This window comes from Diospyros lotus, chromosome 1 (genome assembly GCF_014633365.1).
Source record: "Diospyros lotus cultivar Yz01 chromosome 1, ASM1463336v1, whole genome shotgun sequence".
Classification (NCBI taxonomy): domain Eukaryota; kingdom Viridiplantae; phylum Streptophyta; class Magnoliopsida; order Ericales; family Ebenaceae; genus Diospyros; species Diospyros lotus.
The window spans coordinates 29,618,161-29,637,161 of record NC_068338.1 but is presented as its reverse complement, the minus strand read 5'-3'; the positions used below and the strand labels follow the sequence as shown (position 1 = coordinate 29,637,161).

Below are 19,001 nucleotides of genomic sequence, written 5' to 3'. Positions count from 1 at the left end.
AAAAAAAAATTAAAAAAAAAAAATTAAAGGGTTCGGAGGCGCTAGCCGCCTCCGAAACCCAGCTTTCAGAGGCGAGGGCCGCCTCCGAACAACTCGATCGAACCCAAGTTTTTATGTTTCTTAACATTAACTCACTGATACAACCCAAACAATAAAAAATGTAAGTAAAACTTACCTCACCAAGCGCACACAATAAAGAGATGCGACTGTAGAGAAGGCGACGGCTGCGAGTGCGGTGTAGGGAAGTTTCAAAGGCGAGTGGAGGTTGAGAACGGCGGTGAGGCACAGCAGAGAGGTGTATGGGTATATGAGGGCAAATTTGGAATATAATTGACTGCAACAAGTAATAATTTTGATTATCAAGAGTAATTATTAAATTTATTTTAATTATCACTGTGAAGAATAAAAAATAGCTCTGAATAGAATTTCCGTTTCAGTAATTTGAAGTACAATCGAAGGGCAATCTATGAGGCCCCAGCAATATTTAATTGACAGTGACGCAGAGGGAACAAGTAGAGCATAAGAAAGCCATTCAAAGCCAAAAACCGGGCCTACACACTCTCCCTCTTTCTCTCTCTCTATCTCTCTCGTGCCTCTCTATTTCTTTACAATCTCATCCTCTTCGATTCCTCCTTGTCTCGATCTCATCCGCCGTCCGGCACCGTCACTGCTGTAAGTCTTCGAGCCCCAATCTGCAACCCTAATTTTATGTTTCATATGTCCTTTTAGATCTTTCTTTCAATCATGTCGGTTGGATCCCCAATTTTCACGCTGTTTATTTTTCGTCGATTGATTTTGATTTGTGCGACGATTGATAGTTATGTGCTGCTTGCAGGATTTGCATCGATTATTAGTGAAGTTGTAATTTTGGTGGTTGAGTAGAATTTCTGTATCGTTTGGTTGGTTCTTCGTGGTAGTTGGATTATTCTAATTGACTTATAGCATTGAATTTAGTTTGATTGGTTTCAAGTCAAACCAGTTAGATCATTTATTTGTTAAATTGAACAAGATATTGAGTTGCCTTTATTTAATTTGGATTTTGGGGAGGAGAGGTGGGCACCCAGGGCTAGTTCGTAGTTTCAGCTCGTGGTTAAGTCTCTTTTGGGTTTTATCTTGTTATCCAAGGTTGTTATTTAAAACCCAAAATTGTGTTCTTTCATCTATGGGCTCTGGTGGCATTGGTGATGTAATTGTGGAACTTATTGTCTCCATGAGTATAGGAGTGCGAAAACTTTGCTGATTTGGTCACTAGCAGTTTACATTGTATAGAATATTGTCATTGTTTGTGTCGTGTTATACCTGCACATGGCTTGCCTTGTCGGTACTTGATTCTCCGGTACTTACAACCAATATACAACTTTCCATTTTAATTGCTAGGTTATTGACTGTTATTATTGTTATCTTCTACTATTTCATGAAATTGATAATGAGTTTGTAATATTTTTGTTGAAATCTTATCATACATTCACTATATTTATTTTGAAGGAAATCATGAGTGACGAGGGAGAAAGGACTTGCCCACTCTGTGCAGAAGAGATGGATCTGACAGATCAACAACTGAAGCCTTGCAAATGTGGATATGAGGTTCCATGGTCTTCTCATTTTCAATCTCGTTAAACAGGTTATAGATTTGCATGTAAAAATATATGTATATTGTGACATTGGTAAAATACAATAGTTGAGAACTTCCTTTTAGGTTTTTGTTCCACAAGGAACTGTATGGAGATGCACAAAACCACTATTCTGCTGAAGTGTGTAAAATCATACATTAACTCCATAAATGCCAACTTATTTTAGCCAACATGAAGAGCATTTTGTGACAAGTGTTTGTGGTACAATGGAGGGATTTATCTTGTTTTTCAGATGTCAAATTTAGTGATGTACCACTTGATAAGAAGAGTCTATATGATGGTTTGATGTAGGAATCCACTACCAGAACTTGCTTTAGGAGCAATGGCAGGCTGCCAAAAATTGATTAATTAGGTGTTTGTACTAGATGTTATATTTCTACAAGCAACTGAGGGGGTTTTCTTCATGTATTTAATTGCGTCAGTATCTATATTACCTGAAATCTTCCTAGTTCATGAAGTACACATGTCAATCATTTAACATTTTATATAAGGTATGATACATGTTTTTAATATTTTGTATGTAAGCAACTATAACTTGTTTCTTCTCTATAACCCTCCATAAGAGTTTCTGGAGACTTTGTTCTAAGCTTCTTCTATATCTGTAACTACAATATTTGTTTTATCTTTAGATATTGCCATTATAAATTTCAACAAGTATATAGCTTCCGTTGTTGACACCAAATTTATTCTGAACACCTTGGTTTCTCTTCTTAATCTTTACTTAGTCACCTTCTTTCAAAGTTTGACTGTGTGGCTTATGTAGCTTGATCCCCTGTCTTAACTTTGAAGTTTGAACATCTTTTTGATTCTATAAATAAGCAGTAGAGTGTTCTTTTTTGATTCGTCAATCATCAGACATCCTCTTCGATTTAAAGATTATATTGAATAAATAATTTTGTTACCTTATAATGTCTCACGTGCTTTCGTGATTCTATTGGCATATTATCTAGATACATTATTTTACCCTTTTTTTTTATCTTATCACTTCTTTGGACAAATATGTTTTATAGAACATGTAACTCTTTTCATTTTTAGAATTAGTAAAACATAATATTTATTTTTCTAAATTTATTGAATACTTTCAAGAAATACTTCTTTCATTTCTCCTTGATTGCCCCTGCATTTACCATTTTGGTTTTTGTTTTTTATGCACTTTGGTTAGTTTAAATGCTGGAGGTCTAGAGTTCATGTAGCTCATCCCACCTATGGGATTTTAAGCCTGTGATTGTTGTTGTTGATTTTTAAATGTTTGCAGGATTTAAATTTGATAGTTATAGTAATTTTGCTGCTTCAACTTTTATGTACTAATATAAGTTTGCGCAATGCTAACAGTTCAGTGTGGAATTTCTTGTTTTAACCTACTGTTCAAATATTGTTCGACACCTCCCCCCCCCTTTCTCCCCAACACAATTGACTATTTTTGTGGAGTCTAGACATGTAGGAGCTAGCTCAAATTCATATTTTCATGTTCTTAAGCCAGCTATATATCATTCAAAGCAATAAGAAATAGTTTAAACAACTCCTCCAATCTCACCTGGGTCAGCTAGGGAAAAAGGAAAAGAAATGTTGAAGGCGTGTTTTACTAAAAGCCTTGAGTTAAGGAGGTAGAGTAACTGGTACCTTGGTCAAATAACATTCTGTGAAGTTTGAACTATGGTCAAGGCTCAACAACCTTTATAAGAAAAAAAAAAAAAAAAAAAGAACCTAGGAATGGCAATGGGTCAAGTTCAGATCGGGAACCCATTCCCCCAGCCCCATCTTTACATTCCCTCTTTGTCTTTGTTCCTGTCTTGATCAGCTAATATACTTAATCTTAAAAAATAAATAATGCAAAAAAATACATTAAAATTTGAAGATTCAAAAAATGAAAATATTTTTTTTAAAAAAATATTAGTCTCAAATTTGGCAATGGGAATGAGTAAATCTAAAGCTTAGTTGTCAAATTGAGATATGTATCATAAATCAGAAGGCCTAATTTCCTAATTGTGAGTTGTATCATACTGTGAGGTACAATAACAATTTGATAAATAGCTTAAAACCTATAAACTAGGAGATTTTTATACCTATCGCATGAAGAAAATACTCAAATAGTAATTTAAACCCAAGTATTAACAATATTGATATCATGTATGGCACGGAAATAAGCTACCAAGAATTTCAAAATTAACCATAAGTCTTACAGAAGTCATAAACTCATAAATCATAAGTCATACACAAGTGTAAAAATTCATAAGCTTTCTTGGAGAGAAAGCACATGGCTGAGCAGAGAGGAAGACTATTTGTATGCTGCATAGTTTCTTTTTAAGTTTTTGACCCAGTAGACCCTATTTGACCTGAATTTCTTACCCCTAAAAGCCCAATAGGACTGTTCGCATCAGGTTGAGAGAGAGAGAGAGAAGAAAACTGAGTCGTTTCACATTTGGTTTGTGCATATCCAACTGGGTCTGCTGTGACCGACTGCGGAATTCTACTACTCCAGTCATTTTTTTAAAAAAAAATCCTGAATTGTGTGATTCACCCAGAATGTCTTCTATCATATGATACATGTGATTCAGGTTGCAATTTGCAAAATCCAATTCACCCTTTGGTTCGTACTGCTGGGGATTAGTATTGAACTGTATCACTAAGTATCGTGCAATACTATCAACATTGATTTAAAGATTAAAAAAATTAAACCTTTTATCTAGATAGAAAACACAAGATTATATGTAAATAAAATAAAACAGTATAAAATTATGGGCTGGTTGGGGATAGGCCAGAGACCACCCTTGCACCAGATCCCTATCTTAGGTTGGGAACTTTTTTCTTCTGTACCCACCCACAGAAAAATTTCTAGATCCAAACATGCCTTATGTGAGGCAAGTAATATTCTCCATAGATGTTCAAGGTGGCAGGTTTCCAAGTGTGACAAATAATTACAAGTTAATAAAACTCCTTGCATGGCTTCATTTGGATGGCCACTTGGCTATCTTTTTCATAAAAAATAAATTGTTTTATTGGGAAACTTACCTGGGTTACCGTCAAATAAATTCATGGGTTTATTGTATTTAATGTCCTTGATTTAAGTCCTTTTCTAGTTTACTTTCAATATTAAATGTTGGTGCTAAATTTTTATGTTTGGATTTTAAATTTATTTGGATGTTAATCCCCCCCTCCCCAACCAAAAAAAAAAAAAAGAAGAAATCATTTGGTTGTTATTTGCCTGTTGATATATATGGCAGTTAAACTTTGAGAATTTTGTAGTCAGTAGACAATTATTGTTATTTTCAATCCTTTTTTTTTTTTTTTGATAAAGATGCTCATAAGACACTGATTTTTTTTGGAATATTATCTTGGATGGGCTTTATTATTTTGACCTAGTTGAAATTATGATGATTATTGCAAATCTCCAGTGGCTGGAGATTGGGAATCATTTTCAATCTTGGCATATTTGAACTGTTACTCTTTCTAATAGACACGTTTGGTAAAATTTTAGGACATTTTGAGCACTATTACATGATGGAAACTAGACAGAAACTAGCTCTTATATTTTGTCCTTTTGACTCTTGAAGCCCAATCAGTTTTGTTCTGTGTGCTCTTTAAATTTTATGGAATCTGACTTGAGGATGATGCCAAATGGCAACCTGACTTGGTTGCTAGATTTTGCTGCCTCTCCAAACCTTCTTTTTGACTTCATGTTAATCTGATTTTTGTATGAGACAACATCTATTTAAAGTTTCTAGGAAGTAGGAACACTTGCAAATTTTCTAAATAGGTGTTCTGCCCCACATGGTAAATTTGCTGGACTGAAGATGATGCAACTAATATCATAGAAATGATATTTGAATGGATCCTTTAGCAAGGACATTTTGGCTGACCTTCATGATAGTTCTTGGTGTCTTTCCTAGATATTGTATTGAAGCTGTTACATTCATAAACACCTTTGCAGATCTGTGTTTGGTGCTGGCATCACATAATGGATATGGCTGAGAAGGATCAGACTGAAGGGCGTTGTCCAGCTTGCCGTACCCCCTATAACAAGGAGAAAATTGTAGGGATGACAGCAAACTGTGAAAGGTTAATTTCTAGAAAGCTATTTTGTCACCAACCAGCTCTTTGTTAGATTTTTCTCACTTAATTATGAAGTTATTGTTGTTGTCATTCTTTTTATGGTGCCAGGTTGGTGGCTGAGATGAATATGGAGAAAAAAATTAAGTCACAGAAAACAAAAAGTAAGACATCTGAAGGAAGAAAGCAGCTCAGCAGTGTGCGAGTGATTCAAAGGAATCTTGTCTATGTTGTGGGGTTGCCTCTTAATCTAGCAGATGAAGATGTGTGTAATTTGTCTACTTTATCTTCTTCTCACTGCTTAGGACCAACACCCCCCCCCCCCCCCAAAAGAAAAAAAAAATAAAAAAAATATAGTGCTGGGTTTTCCTCCTTCTGCTTCCCCTCTCTCTATGTCTGCCCCCTCCTCTTCACCCCTCCCTTTTCTAACAAATAAAAACACACACATGCACTTGGCAGCAGTTGATTCCAACTGAGAGGCAGACCTATAAATTAACAGTTCTACTATTCTTTAAGCAGCTTCTGCAGCGAAGAGAGTATTTTGGTCAGTATGGGAAGGCAATGAAGGTGTCTATATCTCGGACAGCAGCAGGTTCTATCCAACATTTTGCAAATAATACTTGTAGTGTGTAAGTATTTAGTCCTTCTCAACCTGCCAAGCACACACACACAGAGACACGTACAAAAATTATCATTTTGTTTACATATTTTTACTCCATCTCTTATCTGTTGTTCTATTCTTAATGTCATATTTGTTAAAGATATATTACTTACTCAAAAGAGGAGGAAGCAGTTCGATGTATTCAATCGGTACATGGGTTTGTGTTGGATGGTAGATCTTTGAGGTAGTCACATGTTGCACTCAAGTATTATGTTTTATAACATTTATTCTGGATTTTTTTAGGTGCTTGTGTTTTGTGTTACAGGGCATGCTTTGGAACCACAAAGTACTGTCATGCATGGCTGAGAAATGTGGTATGATCTCAGATTTAGTAGTTTGAAATTGACTTATCAGATAAGCATTTCATGTTGTTGATGTATCTGGGTAAATGAGGATTGAACTTTTCTTGTTGCAGGCTTGCACCAATCCTGATTGCCTATATTTGCATGAGGTTGGTTCACAAGAGGATAGTTTCACCAAAGATGAAATAATATCAGCATATACAAGGTATCATCATGATTTGCATCCTGTAACAATACGTTTCTCTTCCCTTAAATTAAGATGTGGCTTTAGTGGTTCAAAAAGCAGATCGTGTGTTCCCCTGTGAACTTATTATGAAATCTATATTGTGGGTTACTCAACAAATGTTTGTGAATTATGTTTTGAAAGTGTTTGAACCATCTCTCTCTTGATAATAGGAGATCTAAAGTTTTTCCTTTCTTTGATTCTACTTAGAATCTAGAACTAGAACTCCTTTGGATTTTCCCAGTGATCTCATCTTAGTCACTGGGACAATTAATATTGTTGATATAATGGACTTGGACAGGAATCCACGTTTTCCTCTTATGCTTCTTTCCCTTCTGGGTTTAAACCCCAGGGGAGTCAGTTGGATAGTGATATGACGTTATTTTTTAAAAATTCATTGATTATCAGAGGCAGAATAAATAGATACAGTACTGTTGGCTAAAGGGATCAGAATAAGGATCAGATGTTCTCAGGTCAAAACTTATATTCATCCTTGCAAGATGAAGCTATAGCAAAAGCATGTTAAGGACCTATTGATCAGTGTTTGAAATTATTTCATCCTTGTTAAGGTTCATGATTAGTTACTGCTATGATTACAATTATTTTCATAATTGGTGGTGTCAGACAACTAAAATATTGGTTGAAATTTAATGGGATAGGCACCTGAGAAGTAAATGTTTAGTGGATTGGATTCTGATCTGAAGTTGATCCAATAGCTTTATGTCTTTATCCATATTTCTGCTTTGAGAATGATTGTACCCACTCATTGAGTTGATCTCATTGTTAATGTTTCCATTTGACTAGCAATGGGCAACCTAGTGGAATGGGTGCAAGTCTCCCACCAATATGAGGTCTTTGTGCATTTTCATGCAGTTTCAATTGTATTATATCCAATTGGATGTCAAAAAACTGGCACTTATATTTAGATCAAGATTCTTCACTGTTGGATTATTTGTCATTGAACAAATATTGCAGTTGATGCATTCTGAATTCATCTTGTTCATAGGCCTAAAAGTGTATACAATTACTCTTGATTTTATTTATCGCCCACCCCCCAAACAAAAAAAAAAAGTGCCAATATTTATAGTTTTGTTGGTTTAAAGTTGCCCCATTTTGCTCAGTAATCTAACAGGATTTCTTTGCTAGTTCAGGAGTTACTTTTATTAATTCGGGCTATTTCAAAAAGTGGATGCTATTTAAGATTACAAGGATTGAAAATTTATATTTTTGAGATGAAGAATCTTTATGCATAAAAATACTGTTGGAGATCCGGGTAAAAGGATTAAGAAAAGGAGGAGGAATATTTGAATAAAAAATCAGCAAGCAAGCAAGTTGCTAATCAATCTGAAGCTGAGAAAGGAGGAAAGATTAGCTGATAAGTTGATAAGCCTACCTAAGAGATTAAGATTAAGTTTGTAGATTAATCTTGTGTGTATTCTAGATTATCTGTAAATTATTTCTAGCATATCTTGTATCATATATCTCTTAGAATTAGGAGTAGAAGTCGGAGGCTCTCGTGTATATATAGATCATTCACTCAATACAAAACTTAAAAGAGTTTTGATTGATCTCACTCTCCTTTGTACCTAAGGCTGTTAAACTTAGGTTTTATCTATTTTGTTCAAGTACTGTGTTCTATTTGTGTTCTCTCATTCATGTTTTAAACTCATGATTTCAGTCACCTTGTTTTCATTGTTAAAGTGTTTAAATTTTTGCTTAAGCTGTATTCCCCCAATAAATAGACTTGGTTTTGTCTCGCATTAACTTCTCTCTCTCTCTCTCTCCCTCTCCCTCTCTCTCACACGCACACATACACGGTGCACAAAATGGTGAAAATTTAAAACTTAATCCTTGTTCACTATTCTTTAAGGATGTGTTTCTTGAATATTATGAACATAACTAGATCGAGATTGAAACTTTACTTTTGTTTGACCTAGATATTGTTGAAGGATTTATGAGAAGTCTGTTGATATGTAATTGTCACAGAAAAACTCCAAATAGTTTGTCCTGAATTGACTATATTCTTGAATTGGTTAGATGTTCTTGCATGTACCAGAAGGAAAGAGTACTTTGTTTGCTTTTGTATAGAATGATGCATGGCAGTTTATTGGATAGCTAATTAACTTGCATAGTGATTTTAAAGGAGTAGAGTTCAACAAATTACTGGTGCTACAAATAATATGCAACGGCGTTCAGGGAATGTTTTACCACCACCAGCTGATGAGTACTACATTAACAGCTCCGCATCCTCAGGAAAACCTATTAATAAAAGTGCTTCAAATGTAAGACTTCCAGTGTTTACCCTTTTCTGTTTTTGATTCTTGAAAAACTAAAAATAGCAATCCACCTTAAGTATTGGTTTAGATTGCATTTTTCTTTTGCTAATGAGAGAGCTTTTAGGATTGAATGCAACTATATGATTATTTTGAGCACTCTGAATTTTCAATCAAGTTGAAAAAGGGTGATGCATTTTTGCCACTACCATCTAAGTTGTGGTTGTTTCTGGGCAAGTATGTTGTTCATGGTGATTATTGCGGTCAATTGGCATTGATTCTGTATCTCATGTTAGTTTCATCTGACTGCTAGAATCTGCCAACTAGTGTCAGAGGTTCTCCACCAAATAGCAGCTATGGTCAACCTGCTGCTCTTCCAGCAGCAGCATCATGGTATGCGTTGACTGAGTAATGCATCTTTGGTCAGTTTATTATGTTTATATTCTAAATTTGAATTTGGACAACAGGGGAATGCGCGCTTCTAACAGCCAACCATCTTCTGCAATTTTAGCATGTTCCAACAGACCTCAAAAACAGAAGCCTGAAAGTTGTTCAATGGCATTTTCAACAGCAGTTGCAGGTGTAACTCAAGTTTCTGTGTTGCATGGTGATGCTGAAAAGAAGCTTAATTCCAATGAAGAAGGCTGCATGACCTTTCGTAATGATGAGCTGGAGTCACAACCTGACATACAGTATGTCGATGTGGATTTTCAAGTAAATGTTTCTGAGGTTCCTGCAACTCGAAGACTTCCTGCTAAACCAACTGTGAATGGTCAGTCATGTTCCCCACCTTTAATTAAGGATAAGGATACAGGCATTGTTGTATCCTCTTACATTACAAATTCTTTTGATCCTTCTGGTCCTGGTCCAGATGAAGAAATGAATGATTCTGCAAATGGAAATATCCAGAATTTATGTTCTGATATGGCTTCATTGAATGTTGATGCACATCTTGAGGATGGGATTGAACATTCTTGGGATACAAAGCTGAATAGTTTTCTCCCTGGTAAGACCTTGGATAATTCACCTCAAAATCAAGGGTTACAGCAATGTGATGTTCAGCAATTCAGAGAACCTTTGTTATCAGTTGTCTTACCAGAAGCTGTGGCATCCGCTAATGATATTTGTGTTGCAAGAGAACAACTGGATCCAAGGTCAGATTCTCTTATGAAAAAACGGTATGATTGGAGAATAGATTCCCGAACCCAAGTTACAAAAACAGATTCGCAAGTTGCATTGCCTGAAGGGGAAAAGGACTTGCAATGTTTTGAAGATCAGAGGCTCAAGGATCCAGAAGTTACTAGCACAAGCTACTTCTGTAGTCCATCTCACCCATTTCACATTTCTCATCAATCTCGGGTACATTCTCCTCAGTCAAGTGAACCTTATGGTTCAACTAGTTATGGCCGAGATCCTCAAATTTCACATGGTAAAGTTGATAAAGAACAGATATTATATTCACCGGGTGTTCCAAATATGCCCAATGGATACCCTGAGAATGTAATAACTGGTTCTGTTGACTCAGACAGGGCACTCAAATACTCCTATTCACTTCCAAATGAAGTAAAATGGAAGTGTGGAGGATTTGAAGGCCAAACAGACAAATCTGACCAAAGTAGAGGTATTGGAGAGAGCAGCATAATATCAAATATTTTGTCCATGGACTTTGATTCATTGGATGAATCATTGGCTTCACCTCAGAATGTGGCTAAGTTATTGGGTGAAACTGACAGACAGCAGGGTTCTATTAATAAGTTAACAGGTCCCTGGAAGGTGCAAAACAGTGGTCAGTCCAGATTCTCTTTTGCAAGAGAGGAACAATATAAAAATAAAATATTTGGTTTTGCACCCTCTTTGGGTAATTCTGGGCAACTGCTGAAGGACCATCCTCCAGGCCATGATTTTTCAGAAAACAGACATTTTAATCTTGATAGGCTTGGTGATTGTATTGGTATCCCTAAATTTAACCTTGAGGAATCTGATAATTTTGCCGGAAGCTATTCTCGTTTATCTTCTAATAAGCTTTCAGGTAAGTTGTGTTTTGTTTCAGTTCATAAGGTATGTAAGCTTATGATGGCTGCTGACCAATTCATGTTCACTCTCGTCTTGTGCTATCGATGTTTTTAGGCAATGTTCTTGAGATTTTTTATTTCTGCATGGGTTAAAGTTGTTTGTGCCCCCCTGGCTCGGGAAAAAATATCTCCTTTCCAATCTGATCCATATCTTTACAACTAAGTTTTTTGTTGGTTTAAATTAGTTGAGGGACATATTCTGTTTTCCTGTCCTACATGCATGTGCATGTATGCATTTTTTTGCAACATTTGCAAGCCCTCCATTATTTCCATTTCTTGTTTGTTTGCTCGTATTTGTTTATAAGTTTCCTTTTTAATGTCTGATGGTTAACTGCAACAAATGTATGGTCGCACAATTCAGTTACTTTTCTTGCAGGCTTTAATTAATAATGTTTTGTATATGTGGTTTTTGTCAATAGTTTGATTATCATGCAAATCCTTTTGGCAAATTTGAAATTGCCATGGGAAAGATAGATTGTTGTGAATGGGTTCCTGTGATTGGTTGATGGCCTTCTCAGAATGAAACAGTGATGAGTTAGTGCTGGGAATCTCAAAGTTCCAGGAAGGGAGAGATGTAAGATAGTTTGCACAGAGAGAAGGAGCAGTAATGGAGAAGATGGGACCAAGAAACGGGAGCTTTGGTATGTCTGTTTAAATCACATCTGTCTGTACCCTGTATTTGTAGTGGAGGGATCAGGCCAAAGCCAGTCATAACCTGAAACTCCATTAAAAGATGAGTGCACGACTAGAGTGGAGGAGTGGCGCTTGTAGTGGAATGGTGCTTATAGTGGTTCTAAGTGAATGTGTGGCATATTGGTTTTGCATGCTCTTTATTTCAAGTTTTCTCTTGTTATGATTGGTGAAGTTGGGGTTCCATCAAGCCAAGGATCCATGCCTTAATGAACTCTTAGCTACTGTTCCACAAAGCTTTGAAGGTCCCATATCAAGGGAGATCATAGGCCCTACTTGAGCCTTTAGTTATAATCAGTGAAGATATTGAAGCCATTGGGGGTGCTGGAGCCACTTAGCAAGTAGGAGTCATCAAAGTGTTCGTGGAGAGGAAATGTGGCAATCAGTAAGGTGTTTGGGTAGAGCTATGATAACATATGGGTGTTGAGAGTAGTATCATTATGGGGAGTGACTGCTACTTGGATGAAGAAGCGTTGTGGTTGAGTTGAGGTATGCACTGAGTGGCCAAATTTGGTATGCAAGGCACCATGTGCTATTACCATTGCATGCTTTTGGAGAGCTCATAATTGGAGATAATTGTGAAGAATGCTTGATTTCTTGAGGGAGAGCTCATAATTGGAGATAATCATGATTCTGGAGGGATAGTTCATGGAGCAGTGCGTGTGCCATGTATAATACAGCCACACTGATAACACCCTGCCATATTGGAGGTGTGTGTGTCGTGTTAAGAGTGACATAAGTACTCACACTCTCTTTTCGTTTGTTTTTTCCATTTTCCTCTTCATCCTGTGGCAGCTTTCCTCTATTCTATTGCAAGGAACATGTGACACAAAATTAGTTGTGTTCCTGTCTTGCGACCTTGGTTAATCTATTGTAGTTATGTGATTTTCATCCACAGTTTTATGATCAACCTGCAAATCATTGTGGCAAATCTAAAACTGACATGGGAGTAGAGGCTGTTATCATGAAAGAAAAAAGTAACATAGATACCCTGATCTACCTGATTCTTGTAACATCTTCTGCCCAACATGCAGCTGATGAATCAATGTGGAGCATTGCAGTATCACCAGAAAGTTTTGATTGTCAGAGGGCTTGGTCCTTAGGCTTTAGCAATTTGGAGTTTTCAGTGCTGATGAGTGGTAAAGAATAATCACAAATTTTTTTGGGTCAAATGGTTTAACAACCTTGAAAAATTGGGGGTGGGGGAGGGTTATAAAAACTTCCAAAGGGCATTGCTAAATTATAATCTATGAATATATGGTGTTGAAAATAGAGTAGATGCCATTTGTCTTGGTGTTTATTATTATATTAATTTTGGGGAGACTTCTTCATGCCAGAGCTGTATTGATTTCTTTTCCCTGCAAATGGTCTCTGTATATGATTAATGATTTCTGAATGCATTAGAATTGCCTTTCCTTGTTTGCTAGGTTTGCTGTTGATTATTTCAAGGTGTGATCTATGTTATCCCTCTAAAGCACTATAAACTTACGGTTATGGGATTCAAAGATTAACTTTGAATACATTCTCTATCATGTTGTTTGCTTGTTTGTCAACTGGGGTGAAAGCTATAGTTTGATGCAATTCTAGGAAGAGCATTCCAATTGAATTTTTGAATCTTCTAAGTACTGAGAAAGCTTAATTCTTTCTCATTGTACTGAAGAATCCTTCCTCCCTGTTTTCCAGCTATAACACCATCTATTGTATGGCGCAAAATGTTAGAAGACAGTTAAATGTTGACAGTTGCAAAATATGAGTGATTGAGATAAGAATCCTACAGTGGATGCATGGCCTGCAGATAGAAGGGGGGGGGGGGGGGGGGGGGGTCATGCACAAGTTAGAGTGATGTATATTGAAGATAAGATGCAAAAGGCATGATTAAGATGGTTTGGATATATGAGAAAAGACTGATAGAAGCACTTGTGAGGTGAGTGAATGAAATGTAGGAAATTTGTAGTAAGAGGGAGAAGGAGAGCAAAATAAATTTGGCGAGAAACTCTAGACTTGACATAGGATATGATGGCCATGGATAGAGATCCATGGAGATCTAAAATTCATGTGATCAACTGTGTCTACTGGGATTAAGGCTTGGTATTTATCATTTTTGTGGTAGTTCTCCTTCCCTTGCTGAACAAGAAACCAGTCCAAGCCATTTTTGCCTCTTTGGATATCGTACATATCCTGAAATCAGGAACAAAAATGATGCAAGTAGCTATTTGTTTTTCACCTTAAACACCAATATCCACACTCAGTATCTTTTCTGGTGGAGCTTTTCTGAGATGCATGATTTATGAGCAACATTACGTGGTAGCCTGCCATTTTTCCTTCAGGGTGGTTGTATATTTGATCATTTTGTGCTTAAGCTTCCTTCTCTACTTGCATGGTTTTCACGGAACCAAACTGATGCCTGGCTCTCTGATTTCTTGCTACAGTTTCGCGGGCTCAAGTTTCTGCTCCTCCTGGTTTCCCAGTGCATAGTAGAGCACCACCACCAGGATTTGATTCTAATGAAAGGATGGAACTTGCTTCTGATGCAATATCTGGTTAGTTGTTTACTGCCATTACATTAGTAATTTGTCATACGATGTTAGCTGTTGTTTGTACACTGAATTTTTGGATGCCCTTTTTTACTACTGCATCTTCCAGGCAATCATTTGCTCAATGCTTCCTCCTTGTTGAGAAATCCATATCAGGTACAGCCTGCAGGAAATATTGGTAGTTCTGGAGATATTGAGTTTATGGATCCAGCAATTTTGGCAGTTGGCAAAGGGAGAATGCCCAGTGGGCTTAATAATGCTGCCAGTTTAGACATGAGATCAAACTTCTCTTCACCGATCAGTGCCTTTGAGAATGAGTCTAGACTTCAGATGTTGATGCAAAGGTCTCTTTCTCCTTTGCAGCACCAAAGATTTACTGACAGGGGAGATGGTTTTGCTCCCAATACTGATGCTTATGGAGTTCCTTCAAGTATTATGGAGCAAACACTGGCCAGCAACCTGTCCTCGTTTTCACAACACACTCTTCAACAGCCAATAACTACACTGATGTCAAATGGTCAGTGGAATGGTTGTTATGAGGCTCAGGGTGGAAATGATCTGCCTATGGCTGAGTTCTTAAAAACTGAGAGACTTGGATTTAACAAGCTCCATTCTGGGTATGAGGATTCAAAGTTCCGGATGCCAAGTTCAGGCAATCTATACAACAGAATGTATGGGTTTTGATGAATTGTTGATTTATTTGTTTGGAAAATAGTGGGCTTAATCAGAGGAACAGAAAGATCATTAAAGTTATGGCCTTGTTTGAGAAAGATGAAAGTGGTGAGTGGTATGACTTTGTGGATCTCATTGTTGATGGATCAAACCCTTAGAAACAAGGGTTTGCCAGAAAACAGCAGGTATGGAATTTGTTTACTTGTTTAATATGTGTTAAATAAAGTTAGTGCAATGCCTTAGTCTCGATGCTATCCTTTGAGGAGTAAAAATTAGCCTTGGAGATGGGAGGGAGATTGATTATGCCTTACTGTTGCATTAGTCTTGGTTTTCTTTTTGTTTTTCTTTTTAGTTAAAATTTTAACGGGAAGGTGAGCCTTTGCGTGATCATGAGGTTGCTCCTCTGTGACCTGGAGGTCACAGGTTCTCAAGGAAGCAGCCTCTTTACTGAGCAAGGGCATGGCTGTATACAATTGACCTTTCCTAGAGCTAACAATGCTAGAGCCTCATGCACTGGGTTCACCTCTTCTTTTAGTTAAATATTTAACAGCCCAGGCTTGTGAGGTTACTCAATAGTTCACCATCTGCTTCCAGCTCATTGATGCTTAAAATTCGACGACTTCTGTACCACCGAAGGAACTGTGGAAGGAGAGGGAAGAGATGGAATAGTCAATTTACTGTTAAGTTAGCACACTCATACGCATTCCCCCTGGGAGGGAGGTTGGATGTGGTTTTTGCCATCATCAGGGAAATAATATTGTCATCCAATTTTGAATTAGAACTCTCAAGTTCAAGTCCTATGTAAATAGGGATAGTTCTAGTATGGATCATATGATTAAATTAAAATTTTTAGTAGTTTGAATTCTTAACTAACAGAATAAAGTTCTTTAAACGATCAATGACCTAGAAGGCCAAAACACTGGGCCCTTGGAACTCACTATCTCCACATTTTCCCTGGCTGAGTAGAACTCTTCTATGTGTAAAGGTACCATTACTGAAGCCATCCAGGATCAAATTAATGAAATATTGTTTTGAAAGGTCATAGTGGCTTCAGTAGTTTACTGATGCTTCTGATGGACTAGCTCTAAATTTCATTTTGTGATAAAGTAATTCCTATAGGTCCCATCTTCTGTGCTTTTGTTGAGAAAAAATGGGATAATATATTCTTCACTTTTAGAAGCCATGACAGCCTCAAATAATGACTTGGCATAAGGTGAATTACTGACATCCTTGCTTTGACTTTTTGGAGGATCTTCATTTATTCAACTTCTTTATCACTTGGAATTCTTGAGGAGATATAATATTCTGTTCAATTGATTTGAGTTTAGAGTCCTTCCCTGTACTTGGAGAATTGTTAGTATCAATTGGCTGATCAACTCAACAAACATGGCTTGGTTGCTTTGAAGACACTTATCTTTCAATATCATCTGCGTCCCCAGATAGTTTGCTGTAGTCATCTAAAGAAAGAACCAAGTTCATAGTTTGTGTCATGTAAAAGGTGAACAGTTTTACACAATTGTCAGGTACTCTTTTCCCCAGTAACTGGCAACTGGTAGAGCCTTCTGATTGCCTCTTCTCACATAAGCCAGGGAAGGAGTGCTCAAATATAATATCCTTGCTTCTTTCCCAGTACAAGTGTCGTGAAAATGATATCTATAATAATAATTACACTAGATCTACCAGTTGTGAAATTCCCAACCTACGCAAATTAAATTTTTTAAATAATCCTAATCTTAAACATTTTGCTGACCCTCCATTAGGAACATTTTACTGTCTTTCTGTAGATTTTAATTATGTTACATGATCATTTGATACGGTGCCACATTTTGCCTGCTCTAGATCCTTTTCGCCAGTTGGGGTGCATGACTGGATGAGTCTGAGATCAAAGCTTCACTCTTACATGATCATTTGATCCCATGCATCATCTCATGGACGTATGTTTTGATGGTTTTTGTTTTGCCTTCTGCAGTGAAGCAAGCCGAATATTAAGGTTTGCTGCAAATCGTTGACTGGTGAGTGCCCTAAAGATCAGATAAGGCCGGTTATCGTCTTGATTTTGAATGTATGTTCTCCTACTGAGTGAAGAAAAGATCGCCCAGATGTAACAAATGAAATTTTGGAAGTAACTTCTAAGCACAACAGGAGCCAGTTCAGCCAAGTTCTTTCTGCTTCAAAGTTGTGAATGTTTTTGTTTGTTTGTTTGTTTGTGTGGTTTTTAAGGTTTGTGTTGCTTTTAAGAGTGGAAATACAGCCGTTTCGCCCCTTTTTTCTGCCCTCTTAATTAGATTACCCATAGTGTCTAGCCCTCTGTAAATGGATGTTCTGATCTTTTTTTTTTTTTTTTTTAATTTGTTACCCCCCCTCTTCTTAATTTATTTGGATGAATCGGGACTTGTTCATATCATACTTTGAAAAGTTAATATTAAACTATTATAGATGTCTCAAGCAAGATCAACTTGGAACTGCCTTCTTCCCGATCCAAGCTATAGTATTAAGATGATGTTGGTCGGGTCGTTCTGGCTAAGGCTAGGCTTAAATTTGAGTGACTTTGCCTATGAAATTATGTCTATATGATTGCCAAGTGACTAGTGTTGAGGCAATATTTCCTTCTATATCTTAAAAAATAAAAGAGCACAATCCTAACTACTGAGCAACACAATTCTCATATTTTCTTGTATATTCAGAACCAGAAAAATTATATGATCAAAGAAAATTGCGAATTCCCTTCGTCAATTTAATAATGTTTCAAATTTTCTATAATATGTATTCACAATGATAATCGTAATATGATAATAGATGAGAAGTATTGTGTTGCATGAATGAATTTTTGAATTAAAGATTCATAAATCTCAATATCTTCTTCACCTCTCTATCACGACTTATATAATATTTCTTTTTGAATTACAAAGTATCAATTTATTAGGGATCAAAGCAGAAGGAAGCATGGATGGCAGGTTATAGAAGTTGGGGTTAGGATGAATGGTTTCATTATATATTAGATTTTTTTATTAGTTAGTACTAAATGTATTATATTTTAAAATATTTTATTAATTAATAAAAATATTTAAATATTAAAAATACAATTTAAATTTGTTAAATATTATGATGTATGAAAATATCTTGCTTGCATTTTCTAAATGTTTTTGTTATGAAAATGTTAAAAAATGTTTTTTGAGCTATTTCTACAATTTTAAAAATATTTCAACGTCATTTCATAATATTTGTAAAATATTGAAAATGCCTTTCCGTCAACAAAAATATAAGAGATGAAAAAATTTCGTCTCTACATTTGTCATATGTCTTACCTATTGCTATCCTACTTGCAACAACTTCCACACTATTTTATTGTGGTTGGCTTACTTGTGCCTCTAATTTTTTCTACTATTTTGTGACTTCTCAATTTCTTTGGTTCTTCTTTTGTACGCACAACTCTCTTTCTTTTATAATTATTCTTTTATTATCTTTTTTTTTTTCCTGTTTTTCTTTATCTTCATCTTCTATTGTTTTACTTCAATTTCTTCTCTTTTTAATATTAATTCTCTAATATTAATCTTCAATTAATTTATAATTTCTTTTTTTAAAGCCCAATTAATTACATTTGTGTGTCCTTTGCTCTTTTCTTATAAAATAAATTTAAATTATATAAATTTTACCTAAACTCAGACTTTAAATAGAAAAATAGCATCATCTTAAAGACTAATGAAGATGCCAATGAGATTATAAAGAAAGAGAACGGTAAAATGGAGGAAGTTTTATAAATTGTATTATATATAATTATTATTTTTTAAAATTTAATATTTATTTTTAATTAATAAGTCATAGTTCATTAATTATAGAAATTATGTTTATATTTGTTTAAATATATTATGAAATTTATGTTTATTTTTAAATTAAAT

The 19,001-nt window shown here is 35.8% G+C and overlaps 1 protein-coding gene across 2 annotated transcripts; it reads left to right on the top strand.

Moving 5' to 3' along the window:
- Positions 1–533: 533 nt before the first annotated feature.
- LOC127800963 (uncharacterized) lies at positions 534–17,929 on the top strand. 2 transcript variants are annotated; one of them, XM_052335683.1, is made up of 14 exons: positions 534–672; positions 1,486–1,584; positions 5,560–5,687; positions 5,790–5,943; positions 6,198–6,307; positions 6,440–6,523; positions 6,605–6,653; positions 6,755–6,846; positions 9,008–9,146; positions 9,451–9,530; positions 9,605–11,166; positions 14,329–14,439; positions 14,543–15,290; positions 17,075–17,929. In XM_052335683.1, the coding sequence occupies exons 2-13, from the start codon at positions 1,492–1,494 to the stop codon at positions 15,115–15,117; spliced, it is 3,177 nt and encodes a 1,058-aa protein (XP_052191643.1). In that variant the 5' UTR covers positions 534–672; positions 1,486–1,491; the 3' UTR covers positions 15,118–15,290; positions 17,075–17,929. The 2 variants fall into 2 exon arrangements, with proteins under 2 accessions (XP_052191643.1, XP_052191651.1); XM_052335691.1 differs by lacking the exon at positions 534–672 and having other exon boundaries at positions 1,486–1,621.
- The last annotated feature ends 1,072 nt before the right edge of the window (positions 17,930–19,001 follow it).

Excerpts from the sequence above, each read along its gene's own strand:
- LOC127800963 (XM_052335683.1), top strand. The coding sequence starts at position 1,492 with ATGAGTGACGAGGGAGAAAGGACTTGCCCACTCTGTGCAGAAGAGATG. Across the intron at positions 6,654-6,754 it reads ATGCATGGCTGAGAAATGTG|GCTTGCACCAATCCTGATTG; the intron begins GTATGATCTCAG and ends TTCTTGTTGCAG. Across the intron at positions 14,440-14,542 it reads TGCTTCTGATGCAATATCTG|GCAATCATTTGCTCAATGCT; the intron begins GTTAGTTGTTTA and ends TGCATCTTCCAG.